A 13627-nucleotide genomic window follows, 5' to 3' on the forward strand; every position below is an offset into this window, starting at 1 on the left:
AAACATCATTGACATCCTTGATGTCAGAATGTTTGGTCTTGTTTTCCCATATGGCTAATGGACCCCTGAGCTATGTGTTGGGTTCTATACAGTTGATCGCATGTAATGACTCGTTTCAGGTGTCACCATTTCCATCTATGTTATTAAGTGACACTTCAGACATGATAACCCATAGGTGGAGTGAAAGGGTCTTGCTGTCTACAGATGTCCCGAATGTCACCAGAAATACTCCAATGCTGTCATGTTGTATTTCGAAATGTAATTGATTATTTATAACGCGCTTAATACCCAGAGCTTTCTCAGCTCCGGACCCGGAGACCGAATCTGTGTTGCTCTGCATCGACTTGCTTCCAAGGGCGCTTTGCTCATGATCTAATGCATCATTCACGTGATTCCACTGTATTCCTTAAATGTCAATCAGCACTATAAATCACATGAGGCCACAGGCGAGGCAATGAGGAGTCCTGTACTGCAGTGCCCCTTGAAGCATGGGCTCACCAGCTCACATGCCATGCATACGGGACAGCAGGTGGTGGGGATACATTATTGCTGGCTGATGAGGGGGATTCTGAATAATGGGCACATGATGTTGGAAACATGAACATACCTAGCTCTCACGTCTGTCTGGCCATCTGTGCCTCCATGTCCACCCTAAAGTAGAACTGTCTGGCACTTGTTTCGATTGAGTGCAGACAACGTTCAGACATTTGTGTCTCTTAATAGTGCCGTGGCTGTTATTACCGTTCGCCTCGAGTCATTTTTTACTAGATGTCTGGGTTGATTGTAGGCACATGTTTGACTTGCAGTATGAGATGTTTAACCAGACTGTGCTGCTTCACAAATAATGGCATCTATGGTGGTGTTTCTGGGAACCCCCTTTGTTGGCTTTCCAGGTTTACCTCTGGTGGATTTCGAGAAGTGGTATCTGACCTATTATTGGGTCATTGGGGGAAAAAAAAACGTGTTTTCTCAAATACCACCAGTTTTACTGTTAAAGCCGTGCTTACATTGATCCCTCAGTAGCTTGACAACTGCAGAATTACAAGCTTACCGCAGGCTAGTACTGCACATGTGTTACACCAGTAGGGCAGGTGAGACTGATCCCTTGGGCCCCTTTATAAAAACGAGAATGTACCCAATGGTAGCCCTGATTTGTTAGTTAGACAATACCGTTTTATAAAATGTCTCACTTTCAGTGACATCCACACGTTCAAGATTGTGAAATGAACATCAGTATTTATTGCAATTCAAATGAGAAAATACTGTTATTCGGCTAAAACCCGTGTGTCCAAATGGCAATGTATTCAAAGCAATTGTTATTTATCAAACAGTATAAATGTCTGCCGCCATCGTTCATTGAATACGCCAAATGACTTCCAGATGTTGGGCTTCAAAACAGCAGGACAGTTCGAATGCTGGAATAGATGAAATATATATGTTAGTGAAAGGGTCTGGTTTTTATTAGTATTTTTTCACAGATTCCTATTATTACTTTTTCTATGAAAATCCTTTTAATATTTCATTTTGCCTGTGACTAAATGAGTTAGAAATACAATGGGGGTCATTACGAGTTTGGAGGCAGCCATGGCGCTATTAGCGCCATGGTTGCCTCCAAACCCGGGTCCGGGTCCGGTCTCACTGAATGGGGACTTACCGGGACATTCCGACCTATGCGGACCCGGTAAGTCCCCATTCAGTAAACCATTTCACATTCCCATTTGAGCCCCCATAGGGCTCAAAGAGAATGGGGAATGCGCTAATAACGGGCCCGTAAAATGTGGGCCCGTTATTAGCTCCAGGGCCCCTTAACAGGTCCTGCAAAAAAACGGCTGGTCAGACCAGCCGTTCCTGCTGTGACCCGCTAAGGGATCTCGGAATAGGGACGTAAGGGTTTACCGGCACCTGCATCCTTACCAGTGTCCGTAAACCCTTACCGCCCAACTTTGAATGACCCCCTATGACAGTGTATCATTCAATATTTAGAAGCCACATTCATAGGCATTAGGAAGACCCATTCTTCCATTGCTGCAATAGGAATAACATTAGATCACCAAAGTAGTACCGAATGACATGTAGAAGAAATATGCTCGTTGGCAGCTTTGTGGGTAAAAAGCGGGACAGTTGTTATGCCATCAGCAGCTCCCTATACATGAATAATGTCCAGGGTGTCATGTTGTGGTGCGTAGCGTGTAGTATTGATGATGCCATCAAGAGGGTCACTAATGAAATACATAAACCCTTCAATATCTCTGTTATTTATGGACATATTTTAATTCTGAATGTCTCATTTGAAAGATACTTCTTGATCTAAAACAGTGATCCTTATAACGTTTACTCTGAAGTAAAGTCTCACAAATGCCATATTTGTAGCACGGATATGCAATTGCAGCCATAGTGTTATACTTTCAGGCCTTCATTTATCCATTGATTAATTTGTGTTATCTTTTTCAGGTACAACTGTTTAATTATCGACTTATGGAAGGTTTAATGCAGGTAGAGCATATGTCGTCGTCCAATGCAATTGCTTGTGTGGTACAGACTTTAATTTCTGTGTATTCTGCCAAAGCCAACAGAGGCTTTAGTTCAAAACACATCTACTGAAAAACGACTTGATGCTGTCAGAGTTCATAATGTGTGCGAAGAAAGTGATAATACACATCCTTGAACAACAATTCAGAAATACAACTGCTGAAGAAATACAACAATGCAATGCAAGTTGGCATCTGCCCTGTTACAAGAACTGCACACCCAAAGCTCATCTTCGTAGACTGTGGGCCAGATACAAAAAGCAACTCGCAGAAGACGAAGATGCTGGTGAGACCTCATTGAGCAGGAAGGAGCTTCCCTGTATGAGATCTCAAAGTTCTGGCATGCAATTACAAACAAAAGCCTGCTATTTTGTGTTAGCTCATAAGCTAGGAGGCACCCATTGCACACTGTGTGCACTGTAAATGTAGGTCAGAAGATGTATGAGGCGGGTTGAGTGAGTGTAACTAGTCAAAAGGAACTTAATTTGAGTGGCTGTATCCAAAAGACGCTCATGTACATGACATAGTATGTCACAAAGAATGCTATGAGAAAAAATGTACACATTGTCGTGCCAAATGAAAAAAAAAACTCCTGAAACACCACTGAATGTTCCAGAATGTGCAAGTCAGGTAGTATTAATCAACTGTTTAACAGGTGTCATTTTGGAAGGTCAGGTTTTCACAATGGCAGGTGTGTAGCGACACTACAAGAATATCTGTTACTCAAAAGGTGTTTAAGAAGAAGGTATTCTGCGAAAATCCCTGAAAACACTATTTGGGAATTATATTTTTTTACATGGACGCAGTATTCAGCAATTCTGTCTACACGAACCAATCACAGAGTATTTATTTAAAACCAGCCCAGGACACTCTGCTGTCACACGCAGAAGCACGTTCCAACATACATTAAATTACGATGGCTCTATATTAGGATGCTAAATTACAAAGAAAAACCATCCTGGCAGGGAAGTGGGAATTCCGAGATTCCACCAGGCAGGACAAAATTTCTAAAGAAATACTGCAAGAAGTACCATCCTCTTTCGAATGGTGTATAAGTGGGAGAAGAATATTTGATAGCTTGCAGGTTGAAAATACAGGCTTATTCATGGCTTGAGTTCCTCAATCGACTATACTAAAGTCCTCTGGGTCGCACAGCTTCAGATATTGAAGATATATACCACATGGAAGAGTATTGGGTATATTGTAATGCAGATAGTATGGACTTCCTTGAGGACACACCTGATGGAAAGGGAACCCTTCATACAACTGAGATGACTTATTTTCAAGAATGTCTTGACAAAGATTAATAATATTACATAACATTCTAGAATACAAGCATGCTGAATTGTTCACTACAGAATTATTCTACCACATGACAGACTTAGGGCCTCATTCCGAGTATGGCGGTAAGGGATAGCGGCCACCGGTAACGAGACCGGTGGCGGTAATCCCTTACCGCCATACTCGGAGTTCCCTTTGCGCCCTCGCCCTTAACGCCTGCTTTAGGCAGGTGTTAAAGTCGAGGGCGCAAAGGGGCCTGCAAGCCAATAACGGTGACCGTAATGAACGGTCACCGTTATTTGCATCTTCCCCATTCCCATTGATCCCTATGGGGGCTCATTTGGGAATGGGGAAGAGCCTTGGTGAATGGGGAATTACCGCCCCGCCGACCTTGGAATGGGGCGGTAATTCCGCCATCCACCAAGGCGCTGCCGGTCCGGGTACGGCGTCAACCAAGGCGTTAATAGCGCCATTGGTTAGCGCCGTACTCGGAATGAGGCCCTTAATCTCTTACAATGTCCCAACACGTCTAAAACCAGAGTACAGTTTTGAGGAATCTGGTGTTTACTGAAGAGCCAAGCATTTGAAATTCGTTCGGGAAGTAGACTTTACATGATTTCTGTGCACATCTGGAAGCATAGCTCATTCTTCTCCTTTGAAACTTGAGCGCACGCAATCGGGAAGCAGGGCGGATGATGAGGCAATGGTTTCAGTCTCCCAGTGTTTATAGTCGTGCCTAGAAACACTTGTGTACAGGCGCCTTATACATGCCATGTCATATCATATCCCAAAATGAACCTAGAAAAACAGATTCTATTCCTGAGTGCATTCGAAGCTGGACTGTTTTCAGTACAACATTGCAAGAAATGCTGAAGCAGATAACTTGCATTTGTTCCGTCAATCATACCAGCTCCGCCAACAGATTATTCCATTCAGTCCACTTTCCTGACATATGTCCGAAATGCAACAAAACAGATGTGCGGAATAGCTTCAAAATGTGCTGTGACATTAGATGTGGTTCTCCTCCATCTCATGCTGCAACTAACAATATCTCAGTAGCGTGTGCATGATCAAATTGTCATATCGCTCGGTGAAGTGTACAAATTGATGGCATTACTTCATGACTTTGGCTTTGTTATCAACGGATCCACCATTCCTGAAATGTGGGATGTCTGGTACAGTAAGAGCACTAAAAACAAAACAAATCATCATGGGCAAACACATATTTGATATGCCAAAGAAACAGTCAAATGCACACTTTTTCCACTGTATACCTCTTACCTGGAAGTGTTCTTTAACGAGCACCCATGTGCACATTCTTAACAAGTTAGAAGATTTACAAAACAAATATATCAAGAGCTGTGATATTGAAGACCTTTCTGAAAAAACGAAGGCATTTGACAATGTTCAGGGACAGTCGTGCCCAACATTTAACATGATGCAGGATTGCATGGCAATGGTGGCATCTTGATTGCATGTAGCAAGGTCTATTAGAAGTGGTGACTGCAATGCACACATTACCTCAGTGGAATTAATCATTGGGTAGTTTACGTTAGACGTTCATAATTACTCTTGGATGATGGCATATTAGCTTACAGAAAGGAGCGTTTTTAAAGAGTTCAATCCTGCAATATGGGAAGAATTTGAAAAAGGAAGCTGGGTAGTGCGGAAAACTAATATTCCATTTTGCACTATTGGAGCTGGTGAAGTGCTTGAACATCAAAACAGAACCTTGAAGTTTATGGGAGGTATAGTAGGCAGAACATAATTCCCTAGGGCACTTTTAACAGCACCAGTTTTTGGCTATTTTGAATACCAAAGCAAGCAGCATAATACAAACATGACTGTGTCTCTAAAGAAGAAGTAAACAGTGTGGATATTGCAGTAGTAAACACTGCTTTTTGACCTTAAATAGATTCAAAATCCATTTTCATATGATGGATCTTAACTTGTCAATATTGCAACAAAATCAGTTGTTATTGAGAGTAATACAAAATATGAAGGCCAGCTCAATGCTCATGATATTAGATTGTATGATGAGTTCAAAACACAGAGACTCATCTCTGACACAAGCACACGTTTATGGGATCCTATTAAGAAGAACAACCTAAATCTGTGGTCAAGCACCAAGAAGAAACTAAAAATAAAAGCCTCTGGTACTGTTACAGAGTTGAGAACAGGCAGGTCACTATATGCATGTCTCCTTGTAAGCAGATAAGTGTCAAGTCGATGTATGTGACACATTACAGTTCTATTCATTTTACTGTACCATGATAATTTCTTTAATGATAATGGATCTATGCATCTTTGCCAGCATAAAAAGCAAACTGAACGAAATTGTGAAGTCGGTCCTACCACCACCACCACGGAGAGTCAAACAGCAAACAAACAACCCCAACAACAGCAAATTCAAATACTTCACATGAAAGCAGCTTTCTGTTGCAATTGTTAATGGCATAGCCAGTGGTGGCTGGTGAAATCTTTCATTGGAGGAGCGTAACATTTTGTAGCTGATGCATAACGGGCATGGGGTACAGCCCACCCATTTATTTTATTATTTTTATTTATTTATTTATAGTGCACAGCCGAACCCTCGGGTAACTGGCACATTAATTTAGGAGCAGCAATGTTACAGATAGTTGCACATACAGTTATGGTCATAGTGTGAAACAGTACAACCGGAGTGTGAGTGACCTGGTTACACAGTGGTCTACTGTCATACATATGAAAGGTGAAAGATACAAGGAGACATATGACAGAGACTTGTAAGCATAAGTATAAAGATATTCGGACACACGATTTAGCTAAGTGCGGTTGACAGTCTATTGTTGATTAGCAAAGCGTTCTTTTAACTTGGCGCGGAATGACCAGAACGAGGTCTCAGCCCTGATTGCCATAGGGAGAGCATTCCAGGTTTTGGCTGCTCGTACAGGGAAGCTAGTTCCACCCGCTGTTTTCAAATTGAATCTAGGGATGATGAGTTGGTGTAGATATGGGGATCTGGTTGGTCTGGAAGAGTTCTGTCTTGTGAATTTGCCAGAAAGGTATCGTGGAGCTGTCAGGTGAAGGCATTTAATGTGATAACCAGTGCTCAGAGTTTAATTCTCTCGCGGATAGGTAGCCAATGGGCTTCCTTTCTCGCTGTGTAGATGTGGGTTTTGCGTGGGAGATTCAGTGCGCATCTGAGAGTGTTGTTCTGTAGTATTTGTATTCTGTTCAGAATGTGGTTTGTGGCGCCAAGGAATAGTGTGCTGCAATAGTCCAGTTTGGACAATATTGGGGCTCTGGCCAAAGTGAGGTGACTGTTAGTAGACGGGAATGGTTTGCAGGCGTTGATACGTTCATTTGTATATGCTGTGGAGGAGATGGTGGTGTTGATTTGTTTTTTAAGAGCGAGAGTAGAGTCAAGCTACACACTTCTTTCAAGACTTTTATGAGATTGCCATCAATGACAAAGGATTGGTATCTGGGGTCAAGTTTATTGAGATGGGCCTGTGATCTAACTATCATCAGTTCCGTCTTGTCATCATTTAAGCAGAGGCTATGGTTGGCCATCCATGCTTGGATTTTGAGGTAAATCTCGTTTAGCTTTGCAACATCCTCATCATATTGTCCCGAGAGCGCAATGAGGACCTGGGTGTTTTCGGCACAGTTAGTATATGTGACTCCCAGGTCGTCAAGGCGGTCGAAGAGGAGCTTGGTGAAGATATTGTAAAGTGTAGGGGAAATGCAGGTTCCTTGAGGTACTCCACATTGGATCGGGGCAGGGTCCGCAGCTGCGCCTCCTGAGGGGGCGAAGACCCTGGTTGTTCTGTCTGAGAGGAAGGATTGACTCCAATTGGAGGCATCCTGGGTGAATGCAGCAGCCGAGGAGAGGTGTTTGGTGAGTATTTGGTGGTCAACTAGGTTGAAGACTGCGGACTAGTCTAACAAGTGCAAGATGGCCAGGTTGCCCTTGTCTTTTGCTTCATACATTTGGATTTTTAAGTCCAGGAGGGCTGTTTCAGTCCCATGCCTGGGTCTGAAGCCAGATTGCCATACCCTAGTAGGTTGTTGTCTTCCAAATGTTTTAACAGAAAAGGGAGGGTAGTAATGGGTCTGTAGTTTGTGGGTGTATTGGGGTCGAGGTTGGGCTTTTACAGTAGAGGTCGGACCCATGCTTCTTTGAGGCTGTGTGGGACTCCTGAGTTTTTGAAGGAAGAGTTGATTAGGGTGGTGATAAATGGGGCTAGTTCTTTGGCGCCTTCCTTGATAACTGAGGCAGGGTATAGGTCGCCTAGGAAGTTAGATGGTTTTAGGCTGGCAATTATATTAATGACTTTGTTCTCTGTGACTAGCGAAAAGTGGAAGAGAGGGCAGTTGGTGTAGTGTGAGTTGGAGGTATGGTTAGTATGGTCACTAGAGGCGATATTGGCTTTTTTGGAATCTATTTTAGCTTGCAGCAGGGCTATTTTATTTGAGAGTGCTAGTTGTATGGTATTGCACCAGTTTTTGTCCTTGATGCAATCATCAGTGGGGGGCGCTGGAGATTCTAATTCTCTTAGGATAGAGAATAGCTCTTTAGTGCCGGATTTGGTGTTGTGGATTTTCGTATTGAAGGTCTCTTTTTTGGCATTAGTGATAGAGGCTTTATATGTGGCTGCTGTTGATGAGAATTTATCTTTGGTGGCGGTGATGGGGCGTTCCTCCAGCTGGATTCAGCTGATCTTTTGAGATTGCAGAGTGTTTTTAGTTCTGAGGAGAACCATTTATTCACATGGGTGGCAGGCTTAATCTTTCTTAGTTTTAGTGGCGCTATTTGGTTCAAGGCTAGTTCAATAGTGTCATTGTAAAGTTTAAATAGAGAAGTAGGATTAGTGTTGGTCATGATGAGGGCTGCGGCTGTGATCGGGTGCAGTAGTGGCCTGAGATTCTCAATGGAGATGTGTTTGTTTCTGGCTAGTGATTGCAGTGGATTGGAGAGTGGTGGACTTTTTTGTGTGGTTATAGGAATAGTAAAGTTGATAAGATAGTTGTCTGTCCATGCACAAGGAGTGACATCGGTCAGAGTGATGTTACAGTTGACTTCTGCCAACCAGTCAACCTTTCTGCCTTTGATGTGAGTGGGCATGTTAATGTGTTGTATCAGACCTAGTTGAGATATAGTGTCATTGATCAATGATGCAGTAGTGTCATTAGGGTCATGAAGGCCGAGGTTGAAGTCACCCAATAATATAATCTGGGATCCTGGTTTTGTATTGGATGTCAATAGATGAGAGATGTCCTCTTGAAAGGAGGAGATTGCGCCCGGTGATCTGTACAGAAGATGAGCGAGTATAGTTTTGGAGCTGGACAATGGGATTTTAAAGGAGAATAGTTCAGCAGAAGGAATGTCACGGTTAGTGACTTTGCGGATGTTCAGATTGGTTTTGAGATGACCGCTATTCCAGGAGTTATGTCTGCTCTGATGATGGAGTAGTTCTCTGGGATGGCGATAGACATAGATGGTCCTGCAGCAGCATGTAACCATGTTTCGGTTACTGCCGGGAAGTCTTAATTGTTGGTTGATAAAACATCAGCGATATCCAGTGCATGGGCTACTAAGGATCGTGCGTTGATGAGTGCACTTTTGATGGTAGTGGCTGCTGCATCGTCATGCAAGGGGTCACAGAGTGGAGGTATGCTAGGGACGTTGGTGTTGACAGAGCAGGATGTCGGAGGAGCATGCAGTGGCAGTTTAGGGTCCCTTAAATGTACTGTAGTGTTTCTCATGGGCGTATGCTTGTAACTGGTGTGAGACCTTAGTCTAGCATTTCTTTGAGACAAAGGACAGGGGAGGTCCAGACTATAGATGTTGGACGTGTTCAGTCGGGATACAAGTTTGGAGTTCCTCAGGTAAGTGGGGCAGGGGATAAGGGAAGTGGGCGGTGTAGCAAATTTGAAAATACATTCTAGAGGTGATAGGATGGGCTGTTGGGACAGTAAGGCTCTAGTGGGCAGTAGGGGAGGTGTCTTTCCCCAGGAGTTGGGTGGGAGATTAGAAGGTGATGTATTGTGGAATAAGGGGAGGATGGAGGCTATGGTGAGTGTCACTCTGCCTAGTGAGGTCATATTATATATTGGTTAGAGGGTAGAGGCGTTGGACAGCTCGAGTACTTCTAGGGTGGAAATAGGTCAGTTCAAGGGCTCTGCCGATAGTGAAGCAGTAGGTTACAGAGGTAGGCTAAATCATGCGGCAAGAGATGAGCATAGGCTAATTCGACATGTGCATAGGCTAATTCGAAATAAGCAGCAAGTCATTTGAAATGTTCAACAAGTCATGGAAGCAGGCTAATTCGAGATGTGCAACAGGCAATGAGGATGGGCTTATTTGAAATAAGCAACAAGTCATGAAATCAGGCTAATTATAAATGTGCAACAGGCAATGAGGATAGGCTAACTCGAAATAAGCAACAAGTCATGAAAGCAGGCTAATTCGAAATGTGCAACAAGTCATGAAAGCAGGCTAATTTGAAATGTGCAACAAGTCATGAAAGCAGGCTAATTCCAAATGTGCAACAGGCAATGAGGATAGGCTAATTCGAAATAAGCAACACGTCATGAAAGCAGGCTAATTCGAATCGTGCAACACGTGGATACAAATGGTTTACTCTGGGTAAAGCAACAGACTATATTAGGAGGCCATGTTAGGGACGTAAGTTAACACGGAGTAGAGAGTTTGTGATTGGTTTGCCGCAAGAGTCAGAGTCTATATGCTGGACTCCGTGGGGATGTGGGCGGGGGTGCCGTGGCTTAGAATGGGCGAGTGCTTACTTTAGTAATTGGTGCGATGATGTTGGATAGAGTGCCTGGTCTCCAGGCTCCTCAGGCGCTGACAGGCACGGACAGGAGCATGCCTTGAGATGTGTGCCTTAGGGTGATGTGCTGGCTCTCGCCTTCCGGTGGCCAGCGGGTCCGGATCTAGCTCGGTGGCCCAATAGAATCGCGTTAGCAGCGGGTCTGGTTGCCTAGCAACCATAATGCTAACGGTGCGGTGGCCATTTTGATAAGGCTGCTCGTGTCGGGTTTCACAATTTCCGTCAAAAAAGGGGCTCAGTAGGGCAGATGGCTGGCGTACTGGCTGCAGATCAGCTCTGGGTACAGGTAAGACAGCAGCAGGTCTGCTTGCCCATGCAAGTATGTATAGTGAAGATCTCGATCGTCGTCGTCGAGCCGTCTTGGGCTGAGGCAGGCTTCTGATGTTCACAGAAGGAGCGGAATTATGCGCCAGCTGCATTTATGCTGTCATTTCACAAGAGCGCTGCATGACAGAATGATTACCTGCTGGCTGCAGACACAGAGGCCTTGCTGACCCCAATTTTGGAGGTCTATAAGGTCTTTGTTCCTGTAGCCAGCAAATAGCACAAGTGGGCACGGTCCCAGGGATGTCATTTAGGGGTCGCCAGAGGTCTCCCTTGCGACCTCTGGAAAAAAAAGAAAAAAAGTGTTTTTTTTTTTTTTTTGTAATGCAAGCGCATGGGCTGTGGCCAGCACCATGTGGCTCTTTAGTTCTGGAGTGGCTGGCTTTCTTGTTAAAATCCCCTTAAAAAAAGAAGAAAAGGAGTGACACAAGTCTAACACTTTCAGCCCTGACCCTAAATAAGAAAGATTAGGAATACCAAATAATGTGTCTTTCTGGAATTCTATACAATAATTGCTAGACTCATTAAAGGTTTATTTCAGGCACACTTTAGCGGGTCAGTCACTGATTTAGTCTGTTCTTAAACGCCTCAACTCATCCTTTCATCCTTCTGAGGTCGATAAATGAGAATCAACACAGGTTGGGTGATATTGGGTGTATATTTTTTCTATATAAAGCGCTTAGGTGTAAGGGCTATATAAAAACACATCGTTATCATTTGGCCATGGACGCCTGCTTGCATTCACAGTTATTTGGTAATATGGGCCTATACACACTGATCTTAACGATACATATGGCGATCCATTCTTGTATGAAATGTACATCATATTATAGCGATATCGTAACCATATTTTTTGTAGTGTACAATGCTATGTGATAGCACTTCCTTTTTTGTCAAGGGGTGAAAGGTCGCGTTCCATCGCATCCCGCGATATCACTTTGGGGTGGGGTCAAATGACATCACTTCCTGTGATGTCACCAGGGGGTCATGGGTCGTGTGATGTCACTTCCGCTACCCCTGGCATTTTGGTGAAATGACGTCACTGCACGGTCCATAGGAAATCGTGAGGGCATCTAAAGGAATGTTCCTCTCATGCCTTCTTATGGCCCCTTTTAGGAGGTGGGACTGAGGGATGGGAGTGTCAGCAGTCACCTTTCGTTCCTGATTCCTGCTGCAGTGCAGGGCCAAGGAAGAAGAGCAGACCCGAGGGATAAGGTGAGGGACTAATCTTCAGGTTGAGTTAAGTTTATTATTTAAAAAAAGTTTGTGCTTGTATGTGTGAATGTGTTAATGTGTGTGTCAGGGTAACTGTGAGTATGTGCATGTTTTTTTATGAACGGGAGTAAGTGAGATTGGGCCACAGGAATGGGGGAGATGGGAGAGAAGATACAGAACCCTGCAGTGGTCGAAAAGTGGGGAGGAGCGTTTGGGAGCGGTGCTCCTTTACTTTTTTTAAAATTAAGTTTTACTGTTCCTATACCTGTATTTTATAAAAAGTTCTAATTGGTTTCGTTTTAAAATAAAAGTGTAGGAAGAAGTTGAAACTTGCACTTTCAGTGCACTGCACGGAACCTTCCCTGTAAACCTAGTCATGCAGTTTTGTATCCATTTCAGTAATTCTTATAGGATTTATCTTTTGTAAAATCAGCTTTCACATTCTACATGTCTTCAAGACAAATGTTTCAGAGTGTGTTTTCTAATGCTTTTTTCACAATAAACTGCTCATACTGAACGAGAAGCACGCACAGGATGTCTCTACACTGCAGCAGTTTGTGGTTAGCCATACCTGACCAGACATTTTTGTAAATATTGCATTCAGTAGGGGATTAGTTAATTCAGATTACTCCCATTTAGAATGTTAAAATCAAAACATTATTAATAGAAAAGATTATTTTTAATAGACCTTGGCCTAAAGTTGTGAGTTAACCACACAAAACCTATATTTTCTTAAACATTGGACTAGAGGGCTTGTAACATCCGACTTGTTATCGTTGTACCAAAGTTATCGTTGTACCAAAGTTGTCCAACTTTAGAAAGCCAGCATGACAAAGTTAGCTAGAGACAAACGGAAGAGGTCATTCGCCCCCTCCCCACTCCCACTCACGATCTCCTCTCTACCCCGCATGTCTCAACGCTAGACCCCTTTGTAGAAGAATGGGGCACAGATATTTTTCCCCTCATGTCGGAGAAATATGAACAAAGTGCTTCAGCTCCTCCGGCTCCCCCATTTGACAGTGGCATGTTCATTTTGTTTATTAAAAACTGAAATGTCAGTGTTGTTCCATGGGGCCAGGCAAAGCTTTGGGAAATGGGCTGTTTTCTCTGCTAAAAATTGGGAATGAAGTAATACTTCTTACAATTGGTTCTGTTGTTACACATGATCAAATCGAAAAGATGTCAAGTCACCAAGAGCACACAGGTCCATTTTCCAACTCATTTTCAAGATGTCGTTGACCATAATACATGCAATCGTGGACATAGTATAACACACTTCATGATGTGTCTGCCTACAATATATGCCAGAATTTGATCACTGTAAGAAGACATTTGAATGCTAGTCATGCCAATATATGCCAGCATTGATTCTATAACGGTATGCATTATTTTTTCATATTTTCTTTATTGTATTTTGTATGCATGCAACTATTGTGGATTCCT

At 43.2% G+C, this 13627-nt stretch overlaps 1 protein-coding gene and 1 long non-coding RNA gene across 2 annotated transcripts in view; one reads left to right on the forward strand and one right to left on the reverse strand.

Moving 5' to 3' along the window:
- Positions 1-1216: 1216 nt before the first annotated feature.
- LOC138515898 (alcohol dehydrogenase 1-like) overlaps positions 1217-13627 on the reverse strand; it is a 275051-nt gene continuing 262640 nt past the window's right edge. The window contains exon 9 of the mRNA XM_069630661.1: positions 1217-1415. Within this exon, the coding sequence (XP_069486762.1) occupies positions 1391-1415 (25 nt within the window). The 3' untranslated portion in view covers positions 1217-1390. The remainder of the gene's footprint in view (positions 1416-13627) is intronic.
- Positions 10816-13627, forward strand: part of LOC138515899 (uncharacterized) — a 313242-nt gene continuing 310430 nt past the window's right edge. Inside the window, exon 1 of the long non-coding RNA XR_011282180.1 lies at positions 10816-10931. This is a non-coding gene — a long non-coding RNA (uncharacterized lncRNA). The remainder of the gene's footprint in view (positions 10932-13627) is intronic.

Source organism: Ambystoma mexicanum, chromosome 6q (genome assembly GCF_040938575.1).
Source record: "Ambystoma mexicanum isolate Mex_15411 chromosome 6q, UKY_AmexF1_1, whole genome shotgun sequence".
Lineage (NCBI taxonomy): Eukaryota > Metazoa > Chordata > Amphibia > Caudata > Ambystomatidae > Ambystoma > Ambystoma mexicanum.